The following is a 24,875-nucleotide window of genomic DNA, read 5'->3' as shown; positions in this document are numbered from 1 at the left end:
TATTATATTGATTAAATTGTAAAGCATGTCCTTTTTTAATGTAAACATACAAGATTATGAATTCCTACTCAAATAGTTAGGAAAAAAGTTTAGAAAACTATTTTTCAGAGTTTTGGCTCCATTATGCAGAACCCCCAGAATTGAAGGTTGCTTGATTTCCTGTCTTTATAGGACTTTAAACATTCAAACATTTCCTGCAACAAAGGAAAAAAGAAGGAAGAGAAGGAAGGAGTGAAAAAAGGAAAAGAAGAGAAGAAAGGAAGGGGAAAGGTATGAGGGAAAGGAAGGAAAGAAAGAAAGGGAAGAGAAAGGAAGGGATGAAGGAGGGAGGGAAAGTATGAGGGGAGCAAAGAAAGAAAAGGAAGAGAAAAAGAAAGGAAAGGGAGAAGGAAGGAAAGGGAAGGAAGGAAGAAAAAGGAAAGGTGGAAAACCATGAGAGGAGGGGAGGAAAGGAAGAGAAAGAAGACAAGAAAAAGGAAGTGTGAGGAAGAAAATGGAGAAGATGAAAGGAAAGAAAGCAGAAATGATATGAGAAAAGAAGGGAAGAGGAAGGGAGTGAAGAGGGGAAGGAAAAAACAGGAAGGAAAGAATGAGGAAGGTGTGTGATGCAAAAGAAGGAAAGAAAGGAGGATGGGAAAGGAAAGAAGAAAAGACAAAAGGGAAAGAGGAAGAAAGGATGGAAGGAAAAAGGAAGAAGGGGTAGGAAAGGGGGAAGGAAGGACAGAAGGGAAAGGAGGAAGAGAGGGATGGAAGGAAAAGGAGAGGAGGAAGAAAGAATGGAAAGAAATTAGGAAGGATGGAAGGGAAAGTGAAGAAGGATGGAAGGGGAAGGAAAGGAGGAAGAAAGAACAGAAGGAAACTACGGAGGAATGGAAGGAAGGGAAAGAAAAGGAAAGCAAGGCTGAAATGGAAGGGAAAGGAGGAATGGTGGAAAGGAAGGGAAAGGAAAGAGAGAAAGGGAAGGGAAAGGAGGAACAGAGGGATGAAGGACGGGGATGGAAAGGGAGAAGGAAGGGAAAGGAAAGAAATTAGGAAGGAAGGGTGGAAGGGAATGGGAAGGAAAGGAGGGAGGGAGGATAGAAGGGAAGGAGGAATGGGAAGGAAGGGAAAGGAAAGACAGAAGGGAAGGTAAAGGAGGGACAGAATGGAAGGAAGAGAAAGGAAAGGGAGGAAGGACAGAAGGGAAGGGAAAGGAGGAATGGTGGAAAGGAAGGGAAAGGAAAGGGGGAAAGAAGGGAAGGGAAAGGAGAAATGGAAGGAAGGGAAAGAAAGGAAGAAGGGAGAAAGGAAGGACAGAGGGCAAGGGAAAGAAGGAACGGAGGAATGGAAGGAAGGGGAAGGGAAGGAAGGAAGGACAGAAGGGAAGGGAAAGGAGGAATGGTGGAAAGGTAGGGAAAGGAGGAACAGAGGGATGAAGGAAGGGAAAGGAAAGGAATTAGGAAGGAAGGGTAGAAGGGAATGGGAAGGAAAGGAGGGAGGAAGGATAGAAGGGAAGGGGAAGGAGAAATGGTGGAAAGGAAGGGAAGGAAAGGGGGAAAGAAGGGAAGGGAAAGGAGAAGTAGAGAGATGAAGGAAGGGAATGGAAAGGAAGAAGGAAGGGAAAGGAAAGAAAATAGGAATGAAGGGTGGAAGGGAATGGGAAGGAAAGGAGGGAGGATAGAAGGGAAGGGGAAGGAGAAATGGAAGGGAAAGGAAAGGAAGAAGGGAGGACAGAGGGGAAGGGAAAGAAGAAACGGAAGGAAGGGGAAGGAAAGGAGCAAGGAAGGATGGAAGGAAAAGAATACAAAGGAGGATGGAAGCAGGGAAGGACCTTCCCGCTTAACTAGCATTTCTCTTTGCAGGGTTTTGGAGAGCAGGTGAGCTCCGCAGGTCAAAGGAAGGAAGGAGCAGTCTCCGCTTCCTGCAGGATGAAGAGGGAGGCCCAGGGGCCGGCTGGTGGGGCCTGGCGCAGCCCCACTTCCGAGGAGGAGGAGGAGGACGAGCCCGCCTGGGGTCCGGCGGTGCGCAGCGTGCTGGAGGGGAGTCCCGGGCGCTGGGCCGACCAGGTCCGCCACTTCCGGAGCTACTGCTTCCGGGGCTCCCGGGGCCCCCAGGAGACCTGCGCCCGGATCCGAGCCCTGTGCCACCAGTGGCTGCAGCCGGAGAAGAACAGCAAGGCCCGGATGATGGACCTGGTGGTCCTGGAGCAGTTCCTCAAGATCCTGCCCCCCGAGATGGAGGCCTGGGTGCGGGACCGGAGGCCCCAGAGCAGCGCCCACGCCGTGGCCCTCGCCGAGGCCTTCCTCCCGCCACAGGTAAGCCGCAAGAGGGGAGACGCAGGGGCTTGCAAATAGACCCCCCCTCCTCAACCACTTCTGCCATGCCCAGAGACCCCTCTCATAGAATACTAGAGTCAGAAGGTGTGACGATGTGTAATTTTTATTCTTGTGGTTATGTGTTGTTTAAACAGTAGTTAATAAATGGTAAGTATGTAGGATTATATTTTGTTAGAGATAGTGGCTGGTTTGGCTTGAGCTGAGTTGCCATAGCAACAGGGGCGAAGCCAACTGTCACTTCACGGGGCAGCTGTTTGAAAGTGGCAGTCTGTAAGCCGGTGAGCTACAGGGAAGACTGATTTCTCTAGTGGGAGAATCAGGGAAGAGTCTGTGACCAAAGAGTTACAGGAGAAGGTAGTTGATCCTGTGGTGTGTGGAAAACCATCAGGAATACTATAGTTAGAGCACTATAGGGAAGACTGGTTCTTTAATATTAAGAATCAGGGTTTGGCTGGGAGCCAATTCTGTTAAATAAGCCTTTTAGCTTATTTGTTTTATTAGGACAGTTGTCCAGGAAAGATACATCTGCTTACAGAAACTTCTTAAAGTCTGTACCTAAAGTTATTCATGAAATCTTACTAATGTAACCAATCAAGATTTGTGCCTCTTGTGAAGAAACAATTAATATGTTATACTCCTGTTAAATAAATGTGTTACTGTTCTCCTAGCCTTGCCTGATACCGTTTCTCCTAAGTCAAACAGCCTGCATAAGAAGTAAAACCAAACCAGGGACAGTAAACGCTACGCTAATAAATAAGTAAATCCTTCTTTGTAAAACAGCTCCTAAGTTGATGCTGAGAACTACTGGGCTTCCTCACAGATTAGGTGGCAGTAATTTTACGCCCCTTCACTGAAGGGAACCCCATAGGACATCTAGTCTCATCCTCCTTCTGCCATGCAGGAAGACTACACTCATAGTCAGAAGGGACCCCCAAAGGACATCTAGTCTCAACCCCTTCTGCCATGCCCGGAGTCGGAAGTCCAAGCTCTTTTTTGCCATGCAAGGAAACAATTAGAGCCCTCACAACAGATGTTCATCCACCCCCTGCTTATGGAAATGGAGCCCCCTCTACCGAACTGAAAGGCAGTGAGTCCCTGGCTCCATTGTAACCTAGTCTTTGGAGCAGCAAATGACAAGCCTTTCTCCTCCATGGGACACTCGTTCATGGCCCTGCTTAGCTTCCGGGACCAGACGTGGTCAGGGTTTTCCTCAATGGGGCTGATTCCTCCTCTTCTTATAGGCCCCCGAAGTCAAGAAGGAGCCCGTGGTCAAGAAGAAGACCCTGCAAGGGGATGGCCGAGAGGCCGCACCTCCAGGTAAGGCCATGTGACCAGTCTTTGGATGCATCTACATTGTGGAATTAACACAGTTCATCATCACTTTTACTGCTGTGGTTCGGTGTCAGAGAGTTTTGCCCAGTTTCTTCAAAGTTGACCTTCTTACCCATTTAAAGTTTGAGAAGACGTTGAGATTGTTTCACCCCCCAAGAACTGTAATTATTTGGTTTACTAGATAATCACTGGATGGATGCATAGATAGATGGTGAGATAGGTGGTTGGATGGATCAGTGGATGGAAAGATCGGTGAATGGATGGAAATATGAATAGATGGATAGCTAGATGAATAGATAGGTGGGTGGACAAATGCATATATAGATGGGTGGATTGATTGATGGATGAATCAATTGTTAGATGAGCGGTTTGATGGATCAATGGATGGGTGGAAAGATGAATAGAAGGGTGGATAGATAGATGGTTAGATGGTTAGAAAGGTGGATGGATGATTAGACAGGTAGGTAGGTGGGTAGAAGGATACATGGATGTATAGATGCTTGGTTAGATAGGTGGATGGATGGAAAGATGGGTGGGTGGATGGAAATATGAATAGATAGGTGATGGATGGCTAGATGAATAGATAGGTCGGTGGGTGGACAGATGCATAGATGGATGGATGAATCCATTGTTAGATGGGTGGTTGGATGGATCAGTGGATGGATGGAAAGATGAATAGATGGGTGAATAGATGGTTAGATGATTACAAAGGTGGATGGATGGATAGTTGGATGATTAGACAGATGGACAGATGGATGGACAGATAGATACTTGGTTAGATAGGTGGATGGATGGATCAATGGATGGAAAGATGGGTGGATGGATGGAAATATGAATAGAAAGGTGATGGATGGGTAGATGAATAGATAGATCAGAGGGTGGAGAGATGCATAGATTGATGGATGGCTTGAGGGATGAATCAATTGTTAGATGGGCGATTGGATGGATCAATGGATGGATGGAAAGATGAATAGATGGCTAGATAGATAGATAGATAGATGGTTAGATAGATAGATGGTTAGATAGATAGATGGTTAGATAGATAGATGGTTAGAAAGGTGAATGGATGGATACGTGGATAGATGGATGGTTAGGCAGATGGTCGGATAGGTGGGTGGGTAGAGGGATAGATGGATGCATAGATACTTGGTTAGGTAGGTGGATGGATGGATCAATGGATGGAAATATGAATATAGATAGATGATGGATGTCTAGATGACTAAATAGATCGGTGGGTGGGCAGATGCATAGATAGAGGGATGGATTGATGAATCAATTGTTAGATGGGTGGTTGGATGGATCAATGGATAGTTGGAAAGATGAATAGATGGGTAGATGTTTAGAAAGGTGGATGGATGGATGGATGGATAGGTGGGTGGTTAGACAGATGGAAAGATAGGTAGGTGAGCAGAGGGATAGATGGATGCATAGATGCTTGGTTAGATGGGTGGATGGATGGAAATATGAATAGATAGGTGATGGATGCCTAGATGAATAGATAGGTCGGTGGTTGGACAGATGGATAGATAGATGGATTGATGGATGAATCAATTGTTAGATGGGTGGTTGGATGGAAAAATGAATAGATGGGTGGGCAGATAGATAGATAGATAGATAGATAGATAGATAGATAGATAGATAGATAGATAGATAGATAGACGGTTAGAAAGATGGATGGATAGGTGGATAGATGGATGGTTAGACAGATGGACAGATAAATAGGTAGAGGGATGGATGGATGCATAGATAGATATTTATTTACTTTGCTTATATACTGCTGTTCTCAGCCCAGGGGCGACTCACAGCGGTGTACAACATAGGAACCACAAAATTCAAGACACAATATAAAACAATTCACAATCCAGCATTATACAAAAATACTTGGTTAGATAGGTAGATGGATGGATCAGTTGATGGAAAGATGGGTGGATGGATGGAAATATGAACACATAGTGATGGGATGGATAGATGAATTGATGGATGAATCAATTGTTAGTTGGGTGGTTGAATGGATCAATGGATGGATGGAAAGGTGAATAGATTGGTGGATGGATGGGTGGATGGATAGAAAGATGGATGGATAGGTGGGTAGATGGATGGTTAGACAGATGGACAGATAGTTGGTTGGGTAGGTGGATAGATGGATGCATAGATAGTTGGTTAGGTGGATGGATGGATGGAAAGATGGATGAAGAGGTGGGTGGATGGATGGATGTGTAGACAGATAATAGATGAATAGGTAGCTAGACAGATGGAAAGATAGGTGGGTTGATAGTTGAGTGGATGGATGACACTTTGAGAATGCTTTCCAAATGTCCCTATTTGCCCACCGTTGAGAAAGTCGTTTTACTTACAGGTATAAAAATATTTACGCAGAATGAAAAGCTTTCTGGTCTTCTTTATCTTCATTCCAGGAGAAGACATGGAAGTTGGAGACCACAAACCAGCTGTGAAGGTTCCTTCTAGGTTGCTTTTTCCTCAAAGTGGAATGGACACTCTGGGCGTCCCACTAAATGAGGTAAAAGGGGAGAAGGGCCAAGGATTGAGAGCAGAGGGGAATGGGATCTCTTTATCCATGGATCTCTGTACACCAAGCATGGGCCAACTTTGGGTTTCCCTCCAGCTGGTAGACTGTTAGGAATTGGTGGGAGTTGAAGTCCAAAACACCTGGAGGGAAGGCTGAAGTTGGCCCATGTCTGCCCTACACAGATGACTTCATACAACTGCCATTGCTGTGGAATTATGGGAGTTGTAGTTTGACAAAGAGACTTCCCATATTTTCTCCTCCTTCCTGTGATTCAGTCCCAAGCCTCTCCATGCAACTGAGGAGAGTGGAGGTCCTTCAGGAGAACTTCCATCTGCACCACACATTATTCCCAGCCTTTGAGTCTTCCATGTTCGCTGAGATTGTCCTTTCTCTGCATTTTCAGGATCCAGTGGACGTGAAAGAGAAGCTTGACTCTTCCACAGAAGAGGATCCGCTCTTGCCCGACCTGGGAGGGAGCACGTTGCTCATGGAGGTCGTGGAGGAGCGCTTCGAGAGCGTGGCCTCCTCAACCAAAGGTAGATCCCCTTCCTTGGCCTGGACAACTGTTTGCCTTCATTGAAATCCTTGCTCTATAGGGTTGGTAGGAATCACATAGAGGTTCAGGGAAGGCTCTCTTAGGGTGACCTAGAAGAGACCTCATTCAAGCCCTCCCGACAGATGGCCATCCTGCCTTTGCATACAAACCTCCAGATTTGGCACACCATGAAATTACGGTCTGGAGGAAATTATCCATGAAATAAAATGGAAAAATATTCCACGCCATGTGTTGTTCCTTAACTGTTTAAGTGGTCTATATAAACATTGTGAGGTAGACCTTTTCAGAGCCAGAGAAGGGGGGAAAGGCCCCTTCAGAAGGAAATAGGCCTTTTCTGAGTTGGAGAAGGGAGAAAGAGGTCCTTTTCAGAAGGAAATAGGCCTTTTCAGAGCTGGAGAAGGGAAAAAGTGGGCCTTTCAGAATAAAATAGGCCTTTTCAGAGCTGGAGAAGGGAGAAAGGGGGCCTCAGAAGAAAATAGGCCTTTTTAGAGGTGAAGAAGAGAGAAAGGGGGGCTTTTCAGAAGAAAATAGGTCTTTTCTGAGCTGGAGAAGGGAGAAAGGGGGCCTTTTAAGAAGAAAATAGGCCTTTTCGGAGCTGGAGAAGGAAGAAACGGGGCCTCTCAGAAGAAAATAGGCCTTTTTAGAGGTGAAGAAGAGAGAAAGGGGGGCTTTTCAGAAGAAAATAGGTCTTTTCTGAGCTGGAGAAGGGAGAAAGTGGGTCTTTCAGAATAAAATAGGCCTTTTCGGAGCTGGAGAAGGGAGAAAGTGGGCCTTTCAGAAGGAAATAGGCCTTTTCAGAGCTAGAGAAGGGAGAAAGTGGGCCTTTCAGAAGAAAATAGGCCTTTTCAGAGCTGGAGAAGGGAGAAAGTGGGCCTTTCAGAAGAAAATAGGCCTTTCCAGAGAAGGGAGAAAAGGGGCCTTTTCAGAAGGAAATAGGTTTTTTCAGAGCTGGAGAAGGGAAAAGGGCCTTTCAGAAGAAAATAGGTCTTTTCAGAGCTGGAGAAGGGAGAAAGGGGGCCTTTTCAGAAGAAAATCAGTCTTTTCAGAGCTGGAGAAGGGAAAAAGTGAACCTTTTCAGAAGGAAATAGGTCTTTTCAGTTCTGGACACGAGAGAAAGTAGGCGTTTTCAGAGCTGGAGAAGAGAAAAAGTAGACCTTTTTAGAGCTGGAGAATGGAGTAAAGGCCTTTTAAGAGCTGGAGAAGAGAGAAAGTAGGCATTTTTAAAGCTGGAGGAGGGAGAAAGTAGGCATTTTTAAAGCTGGAGGAGGGAGAAAGTGGGCCTTTCAGAATAAAATAGGCCTATTCAGAGCTGGACAAGAGAGAATAGACTTTTTTTTTAGAGCTGGATAACGGAAAAAGTGGGCCTTTTCAGAGTAAAATATGCCTTTTCAGAGCTGGAGAATGGAGAAAGGCCTTTTCAGAGCGGGAGAAGGGAGAAAGTGGGCCTTTCAGAATAAAATATCCCTTTTCAGAGCTGGACAAAACAAAGTAGACCTTTTCAGAGCTGGAGAAGGGAGAAAGTGGGCCTTTTCAGAGTAAAATATGCCTTTACAGAGCTGGAGAATGGAGAAAGTAGGCCTTTTCAGAGCTGGAGAAAAGAAAGTGGGCTTCTCAGAATAAAATAGGCCTTTTCAGAGCTGGAGAATGGAGAAAGTAGGCCTTTTCAGAGCTGGAGAAGGGAGAAAGGAAACCTTTTCAGAAAAAAATAGGCTTTTTCAGAGCTGGAGAAGGGAGAAAATAGTACTTTACAAAGAAAATAAACCTTTTCAGAGCTAGAGAAAGGAAGATGGAGAAGGGTAGCATCCCCTGTGACAGCTGGGCAACAGAGGGGGGGATATATGCTAGTTTTCCCACTTTGGTGATCTCCTCTTCCAAAACTTCCATTCCTTCAGGTGATTCCAAGGCGAAGAGCAAGAAGGAGACAGCTGTTGGAAGCCACGGCTGGGACCACGACGCAGCCTACATTTCCCCCAAAGGGACTTACCTGCCCCAAATGCCGCCTCTCGGGGGAAATCCCCCAGGAAACGAGAGAAGCCAGCCGCAGCCTTCCGAGTTTGAGAAGAGCTTCCTTCAGCAGATCTTCCGAGGCAAAGGCGAGCGGGCGGCTCCATCAGGAGAGAAGGAGCACCGGTGTTTGGACTGTGGCAAGACCTTCAACCTGGCTTCGAGGCTGAAGCTGCACCGGAAGATCCACTCCGAGGAGAAGCCCTTCGAGTGCCTCGAGTGCGGGAAGCACTTCCGCCACAAGGGAAACCTCAACACGCACCAGAGGATCCACCTCCGGGATAAACCCTTCCGCTGCGAGGAGTGCGGCCGCTGCTTCGCCCACAGCTCCATCCACCAGAAGCACCTGAAGTTCCATGAAGCCAGGAGGGGCCTCGGGAAGGAGAAAGGCGCTTCGGCGCGGATCGGGCCTCCGAAGGATCGTTCACTTAATGGAGAAGCAACGCAGAGAGGTGTTCCTCCCAATGCGGGTCGACCCGACAAAGCAGAAGAGTTTACGCCGTCGTCGACTAATCCAGCCCAAGGGGTTGAATAGGATGAAACGCTCCAAGGCATTCCTCAAAACGGGCGGCCTGGGAGTTGTAGTTTAGCAGCATTGTAAAGATGCCATGCAATTTTCAAAACCCTGATTTTAAGGGTGATAGGAACTCTGGCTTATAGGAAAGGCCTCGGTCCCGTTGGGCACGGCTGGGAATTAATTGGGCCGCGTTTTGTGCCCGCCTGAATTGTCCCCCGATCTACTCCTTTTTGACCCACCCCAAGACTGAAAAATAAGCCATGTTTTGTCTCTCATTTCCAGAGCAACACCTTCATAGGTTTTTCAGGGACGACTTGAGTCCGTGGTTTGTTAAGTTGGGACTACTTCCTTTTCTAAATGCCCTCACGTTGTTATGGGTTGGGTTCAGTTGTGTTTAATTAAAGGCAATTGGCTTGTTCCTTTGTCTCCCGCCTCTTGGGAATCGCTCCTCCTTGAAAGAGTGGGCCCTTGGCTTGCCCTCCAACGCAGTATTTATTTATTTTATTTATTTACAGTATTTATATTCCTCCCTTCAGGGCGGATCACAGAACACATATACAGTAGGCATGGGTAACCACGGAAAAAAATGGTTCTAAACTTGTTTCGTTTTTTTAAAGAATTTCGAAATTTTACTTTAAAAAATTTCGAAATATACGAAATTTCGTAAAATTACGAATCGATTCATTAATGGCGGACGCGATTGCGCAATATGCTAAAAAAACCTCCAAATGGGACAGGGGGAACTTCTGAAGCTTCCCTCTCGCTCTGTTGTTGACTGTTGGTGTGATAAAACAAACAACTATATTATATTATATTATATTATATTATATTATATTATATTATATTATATTATATTATATTATATTATATATAATAATATAATATAATATAATATAATATAGTTGTTTGTTTTATCACACCAACAGTCAACAACAGAGCGAGAAAATGCTGGGGAAAGTGGAAGGCAAAAGGAAGAGGGGCCGACCAAGGGCAAGATGGATGGATGGCATCCTTGAAGGGACTGGACTGACCTTGAGGGAGCTGGGGGTGGTAACGGCCGACAGGGAGCTCTGGCGTGGGCTGGTCCATGAGGTCACGAAGAGTCGGAGACGACTGAACGAATGAACAACAACATTATATTATATTATATTATATTATATTATATTATTATAATATGATTATATTATATTGTTGTATATTATATTATAATATTACTATATTATATTATTGTATATTATATTGTATTATATTATATATATAATATTATATCATATATTATTATATCATAATATTGTTATATTATATTATTGTATATTATATATAATATATATAATATATTATATTATATTATAATTGTATATTATATTACATTATATTATAATATATTACATATATTATATTATAATATACAATTATAATATAATAATAGTAATAATATATAATATAATAATATAATATACAATACTACAATATAATAGTATTATAATAATGTAATATAATATAATATATAATGTATATTATATTATTATAATATTATTATATAATATTATTATATTATATATATTATATTATAATTGTATATTATAAAATATAATTACGAAAATAATTACGAAAATTGGAAAAATTGTTTCGATTCTTAATTACTCCTCACACTATTCCTGCATGGCTTGATATTGGATCGTAAGCTAATTTAAATACGAATTAATAACGAATTACAAAATTAATGAACTGGATCGCCCAAGCAAACATTCAATGTCGTTATGCAATGATAAGACAGACAACAGATAGAGGTACAGTGTTCACTCACTTATCGCCTGTTCCAGGACCACCTGCGATAAGTGAAAATCCGTGAAGTAGGGACAAGGAAGTAGGGCAGTGATGAGCAATCTTTTGAGCTGAGTGTGTCAACATTCGCCAAAAAAACCTGAACATAACTTGGGTGGGGTGTCACTTTGAGGGGGGACACACTCAATTTTGTGATATTTATAGTTAAAAAAACAAAAAAAAGTATAATTATAATATACAATTTTTAATAAACCAAAAATTAATTATTTAACTTACCTGCTTAGTGTAAATTAAGATGGCTGCCACTGTTTCTAATGGTGGGAAATGGCACCCATAGCACAGACCCTTGCCTCTCCCAGCCCTCCCCCTCACTTATTTCAGTAATGATGGTCAGTTAGATATCCACGACACCCCATAACAGTAGATTGGATGATGGTTGCTGTGGTTATGTGGTTGCTAGTAATGGTGATCACAGGGCCCCCAAAGATGCATCCCCCACGGCATTCTGCTCCCTGCTCCGCCGGCTGGAAGTGAGGTCAAATATCCTCTAACGGCCTAACCAGAAGTCCCAGAACTAGATTCGTTATGCTAAAGTTCTGATAGAGTTCAGAACATAATGTGTTCTGCATACAAGTTGTATAGGTTGGGGGAGAGTAGACAACCCTGCCGTACGCCTTTCCCAATCTTGAACCAGTCTGTTCTTACTGTTGCTACTTGGTCCTTATACAGATTCATCAGGAGAGAGACAAGGTGTATACACATATACAGAAATATATACACACATATACACAAAGATGGGCTCAAAGCCAACCTTAAAAACTCTGGCATAGATACTGAGAACTGGGAAGCCCTGCCCTTGAGCGCTCCAGCTGGAGGTCAGCTGTGACCAGCAGTGCTGCAGAATTTGAAGAGGCATGAATGGAGGGTGAAAGAGAGAAACGTGCCAAGAGGAAGGCGCGTCAAGCCAACCCCGATCGAGACCGCCTCCCACCTGGAAACCAATGCGCTTACTGTGGGAGAAGATGCAGGTCAAGAATAGGGCTCCACAGCCACCTACGAATCCACAAGAATACAGATCATGGAAGACTATCCTACTTGTCTAACGAGGGATCGCCTAAGAATACACATACAAAACACATATACACAGACTGGGCCACAGCAACACATGGCAGGGATGGCTAGCATATAATAATCTTCAGACTACAGGAAAGGAGATTCCTGAACATGAGGAAGAACTTTGTGAATGCGAGTAGAGCTATTCAGCAGTGGAACTCTCTGCCCCAGAGTGTGGTGGAGGCAGGGGGCGGCTCGTCCATTACGCGAAGTAAGCGGTTGCAGAACACTTTTTTTTGCCAGGGGCACAGAGGCGCCTCTGTAAATGCCCCTCGACCGTCACTTGAGGAGCGCCCCCTCAGCTCACAACAGCCCTAGCAGTCCGGGGGGGAGCCTCGACTTTCTTGCCTCGCTGCCGGGCGACCCTCTTCCCAATGGGGCCGGGCCCTTGAGCCTCACCTAGCCCCTCTCGTTCCTGCTCCACCTGGCCACCGGGTGTGCAAGCAGAGCCGGCGCTCAATCGTTCTCTGCGTTCGATCCCATCCCCATGACCGGCTCCCTTTCCCGATCCCCCGGCGCTCCAGCCGCCTCCTCTCCTCTCCCCAATCCGCGGGTGGGCCAAGGGACAGAGCCACCACACCAGGCTCGCTTCGGGTCTGGAGGCGTGTCTGAAGACCCCAGCGTGCACACCAAAAGTTGCCTCTTCTCCTGACTTTTTCTTCAGCCATTGGGACCAAGAGAGAGAGAGAGAGAGAGAGAGAGACCCTCCGGCTAGAGGTATCTCCCACCTCCGCTCCCTCCTTTGTTTTTGCACCTACCTTCAGGAAAGGTGGGCATCTCTACCTCTCTCTCTCTCTCTCTCTCTCTCTCTTGGTCCCAATGGCTGAGGAGAAAGTCAGGAGAAGAGGTGACTTTTGGTGCACACGCCGGGGTCTTCAGGCACGCCTCCGGACCCAAAGCGGGCCAGGCAAGGGAGCAAGTGCGGCAAGTGTAGTTACTGGGATGTATAGTTCACCTACAATCAAAGAGCATTCTGAACTCCACCAAGGATGGAATTGAACCAAATATGGCACACCGAACTCCCACGACGAACAGAAAATATATATCAATGATTGACAAGCTGGAATGTGTCCAGAGGAGGGTGACTAAAATGATCAAGGGTCTGGAGAACAAGCCCTATGAGGAGCGGCTTAAGGAGCTGGGCATGTTTAGCCTGAAGAAAAGAAGGCTGAGAGGAGATATGATAGCCATGTATAAATATGTGAGAGGAAGCCACAGGGAGGAGGAGGGAGCAAGCTTGTTTTCTTGCTTGCTAGGACGCAGAACAATGGCTTCAAACTACAGGAGAGGAGATTCCATCTGAACATGAGGAAGAACTTCCTGACTGTGAGAGCCGTTCAGCAGTGGAACTCTCTGCCCCGGAGTGTGGTGGAGGCTCCTTCTTTGGAAGCTTTTAAACAGAGGCTGGATGGCCATCTGTCAGGGGTGATTTGAATGCAACATTCCTGCTTCTTGGCAGGGGGTTGGACTGGATGGCCCATGAGGTCTCTTCCAACTCTTTGATTCTATGATTCTATGATTGGTTTTGGAGGGGGGGGGGAATACTGTTTGCTTACCGTTGAAAATTACCTAGGGCTGGGTGGAGGCTCCTTCTTTGGAGGCTTTGAAGCAGAGGCTGGGTGGCCATCTGTCGGGGTTGCTTTGAAGGCAATTTCCCTGCTTCCTGACAGAATGGGGTTGGACTGGATGGCCCATGAGGTCTCTCCTAACCCTAGGATTCTAGGCTTCTCTTCCCCAAATCATTGATTGGGTTGCAATTGCAATGGGTTTGCAGTCCAAGTGGGGCCAAAGTGGCATTAACTGCACCCTTTATGCCTGGCAATGGAAAGTTCCTCAGTAGAGGAAGTGAAGGATAGAAAGTAGCCAAAGTGGGGTGTGTTTGGGTTGAATAAGTGAAACAAAAGAGTTCTCCTCTCCTCCTGAGAAGGAAGTAGGAAAGGGAGGGAAGGAGGGAGGGAGGGAGTGTCGAGCAGGAGCCGGACGTGTGGGCTGGTCTTGGCCTCTTTGGACCGGATGTCCCCTCCTGAGTCTTTCTTTCCCAGGGAAGACCCCAGGAGGAGAGAAGAGCCACGTGGCCGGTGAGGTGGGCCTCATGGGGGCCTTGGCATTGCAGCCCCTTGCATGGCCCAGCCTGCCTTCCAGGGCACCCCCTTTGCAGAGAGGGATTGGGGGGGAGGATCTGGGGGGTGCAAAGGGTCTGGGGGGCAGCAAAGTCAAGGAGAGGGAGGGAGGGAGCCCCCTCTTTCTTCCCCCCAAGTGAAGGCATTTGGCCTCCCCCTTGAACCCACAGCCCCATCTGTCCATTGATCTCTCTCTCTCTACTATATCTATCTATCTATCCATTGACCTCTCATCCATCCATCCAGCAGTATATCCTTTTAGCTAGCTATCCATCTATCTTCATATCTGTCCATCCACCCAACACTCTATTCCTTTCTCTATCTATTCATCTATCTATGCAAATATCTAGCTAATCATCTCTCCATCTCTCTATTTGTCTGCCCATCTATCTGTCCACCTACCCATCCACCCGCCCATTCAGCAGGCTATCCCTCTCTCTGTCTATCTATCTATCTATCTATCTATCTATCTATCTATCTATCTATCTATCTATCTATCTAATGTATCTATTTATTTATCTATCTATCTATCTGTCAGTCTGTCTATCCATCTACCTCTCCATCTCTCTATCAAATCTATCTATCTATCCGTACATCTATCTATCCCTCTGTCTGTCTGTCTGTCTGTCTGTCTGTCTATCTATCTATCTATCTATCTATCTATCTATCTATCTATCTATCTAATGTATCTATTTATTTATCTATCTATCTATCTGTCTGTCTATCCATCTACCTCTCCATCTCTCTATCAAATCTATCTATCTATCTGTACATCTATCTATCCCTCTGTCTGTCTGTCTGTCTATCTATCTATCTATCCATCCATCCATCCATCTATCAGCATGTCTATCTGCCCATTGATCTAACCTGCAGTTTATTTGTCTCTGTTCAGCAGGCTATCCCCCTGTCTGTCCGTCCGTCTATCTATCCATCCATCCATCTCATATTTCCCATTATCTATCTATCTATCTATCTATCTATCTATCTATCTATCCATCCATCCATCCATCCATCCATCCATCTCATACTTCCCATTATCTATCTATCTATCTATCTATCCATCCATCCATCCATCCATCTCATACTTCCCATTATCTATCTATCTATCTATCTATCCATCCATCCATCCATCCATCCATCCATCCATCCATCTCATACTTCCCATTATCTATCTATCTATCTATCTATCTATCTATCTATCTATCTATCTATCTATCTATCCATCCATCCATCCATCCATCCATCCATCCATCCATCTCATACTTCCCATTATCTATCTATCTATCTATCTATCTATCTATCCATCCATCCATCCATCCATCCATCTCATACTTCCCATTATATCTATCTATCTATCTATCTATCTATCTATCTATCTATCTATCTATCTATCTATCCATCTATCCATCTATCCATCCATCTCATACTTCCCATTATCTATCTATCAATCTATCTATCTATCTATCTATCTATCTATCTATCTATTATTATTATTATTATTATTATTATTAACTTTATTTGTACCCCGCTAGCATCTCCCGCAGGACTCGATGCGGCTTACACAGGCCGGAGCCTCAAAACACAATACAATAGAAACATAACACAATACTAAACAAAGCAAAACAAAACAATCAAGCAAAATAACAACAATAACTACCTCAAAACACAATTAAAACTGGTTCGGCCGGCGCAATGGGGTACAGGGTTAAAATGAGTCGCCGCAATGAGTCGCCGATTCCGCAATGAGTCGCCGATTTAGGCTGAGATATTAGCGGTATACAAGTGCATTAATAATAAAATGCTGAGATGGCAGGAGGAACATGGATTAAAAGGTGCGGTGTGCAGTAACATCGGTTGTGCTAAGGTGCTTCTAGGATTTGGGAAGGGGAATTTCCTAATCTGGGAAGGCACATCGGAACAGCCAGGTTTTTAGGTTCCTTCTGAAAACTGCTAAAGTAGGGGCCTGTCGGAGATCTTTTGGAAGGGCATTCCAAAGTCGGGGGGCCGCCACAGAGAAGGCCCTGTCCTGTGTCCCCACCAAACGTGCTTGCTATCTATCCATCCATCCACTCACCCACCCACCCACCCACCCATCCATCCATCTCTCCATCTCATGCTTCCCATTATCTATCTATCTATCTATCTATCTATCTATCTATCCATCCGTCTATCAGCATGTCTATCTGCCCATTGATCTAACTTGCAGTTTATTTGTCTCTATGTATTCGTCTGTCTGTCTGTCTGTCTATCTATTTCTCCATCCATCCATCCACCTATCCACCTGCCTATCTATCTGTCCATACATACATCCAGCAATCTATCCTCCTATCCTCCTATCTATCTATCTATCTATCTATCTATCTATCTATCTATCTATCTATCATGTGCCTATTTATCTATCCATCCATCCACCCATTCATCCATGCATCCTGCAATCTATTCCTCTATCTATCTATTTATTTATCTATCTGTCTGTCTGTCTCTTTCTATCTATCTATCTGCTCATCAATCCATCCAACAATCTATTCATCACTCTGTCTATGCATTAATATATCCATCAAGCAGTCTATGTGTCTCTATCTATCTATCTATCTATCTATCCATCTTCCTATTTATCTGTCCAGCAATGTATCCTTCTATCTATGTATTCATTTATCTATGTATCATCTGCCTATTTATCTGTCCATCCACCCATTCCTCCATCCCTGCAATCTGTCTATCTATCTATCTATCTATCTATCTATCTATCTATCTATCTATCTATCTATCTCTCTATCTATCTATCTCTCTATCTATCAGCCTATCTGCCCATCAATCCATCCACCAATCTATTCACCACTCTATGTATTCATCTATCCATCCATCCATTCAGCACTCTATCCCTCTGTCTATCTGCCCATCCAGTCTTTTATTCTCTCGCTCTGTCTTCTATCTCTTCATCTATCTATCCACCTGTCTATCTTTCCACCCACCCACCCATCCATTCAGTACTCTATCTATCTATCTATCTATCTATCCATCCACTCACCCAGCAGTCTACCCGTCTGTCTGTCTGTCCATCCATTCATCCATTCCACTCACCCATCCACCCACCCATCTACCCATCTACCCATCCCTCCAGCAGAGAGGAAACAACCAAGCACAGCAAAAGATTCTCCCAGGCTCAGCCAGGCCTTCAAATGCTAATGAAGGTGGTCAGTTGAAACATTCACACCTAGCTCCAGCAGAGAAGAGCTCTTTGCCCCACCCCAGCCATTCCACAGATATATAAACCCATTTTCCTAATTCCAACAGACCTCACCACCTCTGAGGATGCTTGCCATAGATGCAGGCGAAATGTCAGGAGAATATGCCTCTAGAACATGGCCATATAGCCCAAAAAAACCCACAAGAACCGATAGAGAGATGGATTGATTTCCAGGTCAGCCTTCCCTTCACAACCTCCTCGGGTCTTGCAAAGCAAATAAAAAGGTGTCTCTTGAGGGCATTAATGTCGGGGAAACCCCTCTTTCCTTCTTTTCAGGGTCCCGTAGCTTTCGGAGGAGGGACTGCGTGCTGAGGAAGGATGGATCGGGGGGCCCTCTCCACGGAGGTCCTGCTGGTGGAACGAGGCCAGGAGGCCACTCCAGGTCAGGACTCTCTCTCATCCTCTCTTTCCTTTTTGTTTAGGATCCCAATCGATATTTAGCTTTAAGTGGCTTTTTCATTGTACTTGTTGTTTATTTAACTTGGTAGCCATAACACAAATATTTCATGGGGTCTAGGGATAATATTTATTTATTTGTTTACAGTATTTATCTTCCACTCTTCTTCTCACCCCGCAGGGGACTCAGGGCAGATCACAATGCACATATACATGGCAAACATTTCAGTGCCATAGACACACAACATATACCAGTGGTTCTCAACCTGGGGGTCGGGACCCCTGAGGGGGTCACGAGGGGGTCACGAGGGTCCTGAGGGGGTCACGAGGGGATGTCAGAGGGGTCGCCAAAGACCATAAGAAAACACAGTATTTTCCGATGGTTATGGGGATTCCATGTGGGAAGTTTGAGCCAATTCTATCATTGGTGGCGTTCATAATGCTCTTTAGTTGTATGTGAACTATAAATCCCAGCAACTACAACTCCCAAATGTCAAGGTCTATTTTCCCCAGACTCCACCAGTGTTCATATTTGCGCATATTGAGTATTTGTGCCAAGTTTGGTCCAGATCCACCATTGCATGAGTCCACAGTGCTCTCTGGATGTAAGTGAACTACAACTCCCAAACTCAAGGTCAATGCCCATCAAACCCTTCCAGTGTTTTCCATTGGTCATGGGAGCCAAGTTTGGTTCAAATCCATCGCTGGTGGAGTTCAGAATGCTCTTTGATTATAGGTGAACTATAAATCCCAGCAACTACAACTCCCAAATTACAAAATCAATCCTCCTCCAACCCCACTAGCATTCACATTTGGGTGTATTGGGTATTTGTGCCAAATTTGTTCCAGTGAATGAAAATACATCCTGAATATCAGATATTTACATTATGATTCATAACAGTAGCAAAATTGCAGATATGAAGTAGCAATGAAAACAATATTATGGTTGGCGGACACCACAACATGAGGGACTGTATTAAGGGGTCACGGCATTGGGAAGGTTGAGAACCACTGACATATATAGACAGACACGCAGAAGCTATTTAACATTCCAGCTTCATGAGTGTATGCTTTGAATTCCGGCCACTGGGGGAGCTGTTGCATCACCGTCCACTTGTGACACCAATGGAGTACTTCCTCATTCTTTTGCACGCTGCTGGAGAGTTTTATGGCGTCGTAAATTAGTTAAATTAGCCTCCCCACATAAGCGGTACCTATATTTTCTACTTGGCAGATAATAATAATAATAATAATAATAATAATAATAATAATCTTTATTTATACCCTGCTACCATCTCCCAAGGGACTCGGTGCGGCTTACATGAGGCCGAGCCCACAATACATCAATACAAGCAATAACAACCACAATACGAAACAAAATACAACAAAATACAAGATTCAACTGTCTTTCGGACTGCAAAGTTCGACAGTAAGCTAAACAAATGGCTGGAAGCTTAGGCTGGCTTCGAACTCATGACCTTTCAGTCAGTACTGATTTTAATGTAGCTGACTCACAACCAGCTGCGCCACAACCCGGTCCATGTGATTTTCAGTTGAGCTCTATTACTATTGTTCACTGATTTATTTTTTTTTTTTCGTGTCAGGAGTGACTTGAGAAACTGCAAGTCGCTTCTGGTGTGAGAGAATTGGCCATCTGCAAGGACTTTGCCCAGGGGACGCCTGGATGATTTGTTTTTATCATCCTTGTGGGAGGCTTTTCTCATATCTCCGCATGGGGAGCTGGAGCTGATAGAGGGAGCTCATCCACCTCTCCCTGGATTCGAACCTGCGACCTGCCGGCACAGGGGTTTAACCCACTGCGCCACCGGGGTCGCCATTGTTCACTGATAAAACAAAATAACAATTATTATTATTTATACCCCACCACCATCAATACAGTGAGACTTCTTGAAAAAAATGGATGCGAAAAATTCCTCCCAAACAGAGCTCAGGCTCCTGTTAGCCTTCAAAACCCAGTCTGCTAGAATCATAGGTCGACAGCAAGCTAGGCAAATGGTTGGGAGCTTACTCTGACCCGGGCTGGCTTCGAACTCATGACCTTTCGGTCAGTAGGGATCTTAACACACCTGACTCCCAACCAGCTGCACCACAACCCGGTCTTTGTGGGGAACAAGCTGAATGTGAGAAGGACGGTGTAATGATTCTTACCTAATAGGCCAGAATAGAAGCCTGGGAAGACAGTAGGGCAAGCCTCCATTTTGAGAGGGTCTGCCAGTAAAGCAGCCATCTTGAGCCAGAATAGATAGAAGATGGGAGGAGTGGGAGGTCTCCTGGGATTGGCTAGAGATGAGGAGGAGGAGCCAAGTCTTGGGAGGGAAAATTTCAGCTTCTGAGGGAGAGAATTGGGAACTGGAGGGCGAAGAAGTGGTTTTTGAGACTGGGTATTTCTGAGAAAGAGTGTGTGTGGATGTCAGGCAGGGCTGATTAGTTGACAAGAAAGGTCAGGCAGCCACCTGATTACTTGTGTGAGATAACACAAGGAATTCTTCCTTCCTTCTCTACCCGTCTTTCTTTCTTTCCTTCTTTTTTTCCTTTTCTTCTTCTTTCCCTTCTTTCCCTCCTGCTCTCCTTCCTTCCTTTTCTACCCTTCTTTCTCTCCTTCTTTCCCTCCTTCTTTCCCTCTTTCTCTCCCCCTCTTCTCCTTACTTCCTTCTCTCCTTCTCTCCCTCCTTCTTTCCCTCTTTCTCTCCCCCCTCTTCTTGTTCCTTCCTTCCCTCCTTTCCCTTTCTATCTCCCTCTTCTCCCTTCCTTCCTTCCTACCCTTCTTTCTTTCCTTCTTTCCGTCTTTCCCTCCTTCCTGCTCTCCATCCTTCCTTCTCTACCCATCTTTCTTTCCTTCTTTCTCTCCTTCTTTCCCTCCTTCTTTCCCTCTTTCTCTCCCTACTCTTCTCCTTCCTTCCTTCCTACCCTTCTTTCTTTCCTTCTCTCCCTCCTTCTTTCCATCTTTCCCTCCCTCCTGCTCTCCCTCCTTCCTTCTCTACACTTCTTTCTTTCCTTGTCTCCTTCTTTCCCTCCTTCTTTCCCTCCTGCTCTCCATCCTTCCTTCTTTACCCAACTTTCTTTCCTTCTTTCTCTCCTTCTCTCCTTCTTTCCCTTCTTCTTTCCCTCTTTCTCTCCCTACTCTTCTACTTCCTTCCTACCTACCCTTCTTTCTTTCCTTCTCTCCTTTCCCTCCTTCTTTCCATCTTTCCCTCCCTCCTGCTCTACTTCCTTCCTTCTCTACACTTCTTTCACTCCTTCTCTCCTTCTTTCCCTCCTTCTTTCCCTCCTCCTCTCATTCCTTCCTTCTCTACCCTTTCTTTCCTTCTCTCCTTTCCCTCCTGATCTCCTTCCTTCCTTCCTTCCTTCCTTCCTTCCTTCCTTCCTTCCTTCCTTCTCTACTCGTCCTTTTTTCCTTCTTTCTCTCCTTCTCTCCTTCCTTCTCTTCTTCTTTCCCTCTTTCTTTCCCTCTTTCTCTCCCTCCTCTTCTCCTTCCTTCCTTCTCTACCCTTCTTTCTTTCCTTCTCTCCTTCTTTCCCTCCTTCTTTCACTCTTTCTCTCCCACCTCTTCTCCTTCCTTCCTTCTCTACCCTCTTTTTTCCTTCTCTCCCACTTTCTCTCCCTCCTTCTCTCCTTCCTTCCTTCTCTACCCTTCTTTCTTTCCCTCTTTCTCTCTCTCCTTCTTTCCTTCCTTCTCTACCTTTCTTTCTTTCCTTCTCTCCCTCCTGCTCTCCTTCCTTCCTTCTCTACCCTTCTTTCTCTCCTTCCCTACTTCTTTCTGTCATTCTCGCCCTTCTTCTCTCCCTCCATCCTTCCTTCCGTCCTTCCCCCTTTCCGTGTATGTGTTTTGTGTCTGTATATATGTGTGCATATATGTGTGTTTGTGTATATATATGTGGTTTTGTGCATGTGTTGTAATGTATTTTGGGGGGTTGGCTTTTTAAGTCCCTTATTCTGTGTTTGTCTGTTTTTATAAGTGATGGTCACTTGTTGGTCTGTTAGGGGTGTAGTGTCCAAATTTGGTGTCAATTTGTCCCGTGGTTTTTTAGTTATGCTGATCCCACAAATGAACATTACATTTTTATTTATATAGATCTATATCTGTGCAACCACAGGAGGACAGAGACATTTCTAGAGGAAACCCTTTTCTAGCCTTTGGAGGTCCTCCAGCCCAATTCTCGGGCCAACCCACGGTTAAAGTGAATCTACTCCATAATTGGGCCAAAGAAGCCCCCAATCAATGGCTCCCAGCGTCGTCTCTCCTCTGCACTCCCCATCAGCTCTTCTTCCCTTGTCCTTCTTTCAGATGATGGCCAGAAGAAGGGTCCTTCTCGGGGGCAACATGGGATGTCCTTGAGATCCTCTCGGCGGAGAGCAAAGGAAGGAGGAGGAGGAGGAGGAGACGTGAATAGGCAATCGAGAAGGGACAGGACCCTCCCAAATCAGGACAAAAGCACCTCTCCAATCCCAAATCAGAAGGTAGGGACCGGGACTGGATGCATTTTTTGTGGGAAGCCCTTGGATCCAGCCTTGCGCTGGAAGAAGGGGAGGGACCCTCCGTCTGTGTCTCTTGTGGTCTTTGGATTTGCAGTCAGTAGTGAATGGCTGCATAGATATAAATTCATACACAAGCATCCAACAGTTGCCCGGGTATACGTGTTCTAATGGGACAAACCACAAAATTGTAAATCTAACTGTGGTTATTTCTAGCAAATGGAATCAAGAAATGCAGACCTGCAAAATGCGCAGTTATTACTAAATATTTGTCTGGAGCGAATCTTATGGGGGCATGCAAGGAATCGGTTAATGTGTGTGTGTGCTGTCACACGCTGGGCCTGTAGCAATTGTCTATTAACAGGACGTGATCTTTGTCCACAGATTCTCCCATAATTCCAAATGGATTTGGATAGGTATATTTTGAGCCCATTTAACCATGCAGTCTTTTGCTTGTTCTTTCTCCATTTCAAATTTTAACAATTATTTGTGCATTTTTTCAATCAGAGCATTTGTACTGTGAAGACACCGGAGCGTGGACAGAGCATCACTGAGAGTGGAGATCTACATTCACATCCACGAAGCCCCTCTGGAGAGAAACCCTATAAATGCCCGGAGTGTGGGAAGAGCTTCGCTCAGAGGGCACATCTGCAGGGACACCACAGAATCCACACTGGGGAGAAACCATATAAATGCCTGGAGTGTGGGAAGAGCTTTGCTCAAAACTCAGATCGACATATACATCAGAGAATTCACACTGGGAAGAAACCCTATAAATGCCTGGAGTGTGGGAAAAGCTTCACTCAGGGGGCACAGCTGCAGAGACACCACAGAATCCACACAGGGGAGAAACCATATAAATGCTTGGAGTGTGGGAAGAGCTTCCCTCAGATGGCACAGCTGCAGAGACACCACAGAATCCACACTGGGGAGAAACCCTATAAATGCTTGGAGTGTGGGAAGAGCTTCGCTGACAATGGAGGATTATGTTTACATCAAAGTACACACACAGGGGAGAAATTCTATAAATGCCTGGAGTGTGGGAAGAGCTTCACTCGGAGGGCACATCTACGTTCACATCAAAGGACACACATGGGGAAGAAACCCTATAAATGCCTGGAGTGTGGGAAGAGCTTCACTCACAGTTTAAGTCAACGTTTACATCAAAGGACACACACGGGGGAGAAACCCTATAAATGCATGGAGTGTGGGAGAGCCTTTGCTTATGACTCGGGTCTGAAAGAGCATCTGAAGCTCCACACTGGGGAAAAACCCTTTACATGTCCGCAGTGTGGAAACAACTTCCGTGGTAGTTCTGCCCTCAAATCACACCAGAAGGTTCACACCGGAGAGAAATTGCATGCATGTTCTGAATGCGGAAGACACTTTGCTCATAGGAATACCCTGGTTATACACCAGAGGGTTCACACGGGGAAAAAGCCATACGAATGCTCTGATTGTGGGAAGACCTTCCATCAGATACCACACCTCGTTGTGCACCGGAGAGTTCATACGGGGGAGAAGCCCTTCCAGTGTGCTGAATGCGGAAAAACCTTTACTCAGACAAGCCACCTTACCGTCCACCGGAGAATCCACACAGGAGAGAGACCTTACGCCTGCACCGTGTGTGGGAAGGCTTTTGTAACGGGGTCATCCCTTAATAGCCATCAAAGAACCCACACAGGGGAGAAGCCGTACAGGTGTTTGGAGTGCGGGAAAAGCTTCAGTCATAGCTCAGCCCTTCGTTTGCATGAGAAAACCCACACTGGGGAGACGCCGTATTCCTGCTTCGAGTGTGGAAAGAGCTTCAGAAGTGGGGGGCATCTCACTTCTCACCAGAGGAGCCATTCTAGGGAGAAGCCATATCAATGCTCTGAGTGTGGACAGAGATTCAATCACAGCTCAAGCCTTGCTGCGCATGAAATGGTTCACAAAAAGGGGAAACTATAGCCAAAGTTGCAGTTATCCTGGAAACCTTGTGTGAGGAAGCGAAAAATTACTGCCACCAATTTGTAACCGTTTGTAAAGGAGCCACCAGTTGTTATTTATTTATTTATTTACTAGCTGTGCCCTGCCATGCGTTGCTGTGGCCTATAGTAAAACTTATCAAAGTTGAGGTAGATATCTGGACTATTATGAAAGAGAGGTACCTACCTATTCCTTCCCCCTTTTCCTCCCCCTTTCTCTCCTTTCTTCCTTCCCTACCTCTTTCTTTTTTTCCTTCTTTCACTACTTGGTTTCATCCTTCTCTCTTTCCTTCATTCCCTCCCCCTTTCTTCCTTTGCCTTTCTTCCCTCCCTGTTTGCTTCCTTCTTTCTCTTTTTATTTCCTTTTATTTCACCACCATCATAACAATAACAATAATGCAATGCATTGCCTCCGGGACCTGACACCTCTCCCATTCCCCCTAAAAGGGTCTCATAGGAACAATAGCATAATAATAATAATAGAAATAACAACCTTTACCCG

General features: G+C 45.2%; 3 protein-coding genes across 3 annotated transcripts in view; all 3 read left to right on the top strand.

Annotated features, from left to right (window-relative positions):
- Positions 1-204: 204 nt before the first annotated feature.
- LOC132766260 (zinc finger and SCAN domain-containing protein 31-like) lies at positions 205-9,669 on the top strand. The gene is made up of 6 exons (XM_067463293.1): positions 205-270; positions 1,842-2,294; positions 3,557-3,632; positions 6,062-6,165; positions 6,578-6,710; positions 8,623-9,669. Exons 2-6 carry the CDS (start codon positions 1,908-1,910, stop codon positions 9,267-9,269), a joined length of 1,347 nt encoding a protein of 448 aa, XP_067319394.1. The 5' UTR covers positions 205-270; positions 1,842-1,907; the 3' UTR covers positions 9,270-9,669.
- Positions 9,670-14,175: 4,506 nt separating this feature from the next.
- Positions 14,176-24,875, top strand: part of LOC132766227 (zinc finger protein 420-like) — a 37,467-nt gene continuing 26,767 nt past the window's right edge. Inside the window, exon 1 of the mRNA XM_067463292.1 lies at positions 14,176-14,227. The gene's annotated coding sequence lies outside the window, so the exon portion shown is untranslated. The remainder of the gene's footprint in view (positions 14,228-24,875) is intronic.
- On the top strand, positions 17,773-24,839 carry LOC132766366 (zinc finger protein 420-like). The gene is made up of 3 exons (XM_067463289.1): positions 17,773-17,898; positions 22,219-22,391; positions 22,914-24,839. Exons 1-3 carry the CDS (start codon positions 17,835-17,837, stop codon positions 24,354-24,356), a joined length of 1,680 nt encoding a protein of 559 aa, XP_067319390.1. The 5' UTR covers positions 17,773-17,834; the 3' UTR covers positions 24,357-24,839.

The sequence above is a fragment of the Anolis sagrei genome, chromosome 2 (assembly GCF_037176765.1).
Source record: "Anolis sagrei isolate rAnoSag1 chromosome 2, rAnoSag1.mat, whole genome shotgun sequence".
Taxonomy (NCBI): Eukaryota; Metazoa; Chordata; class Lepidosauria; order Squamata; family Dactyloidae; genus Anolis; species Anolis sagrei.
This window is presented reverse-complemented; position numbering and strand designations above follow the sequence as displayed.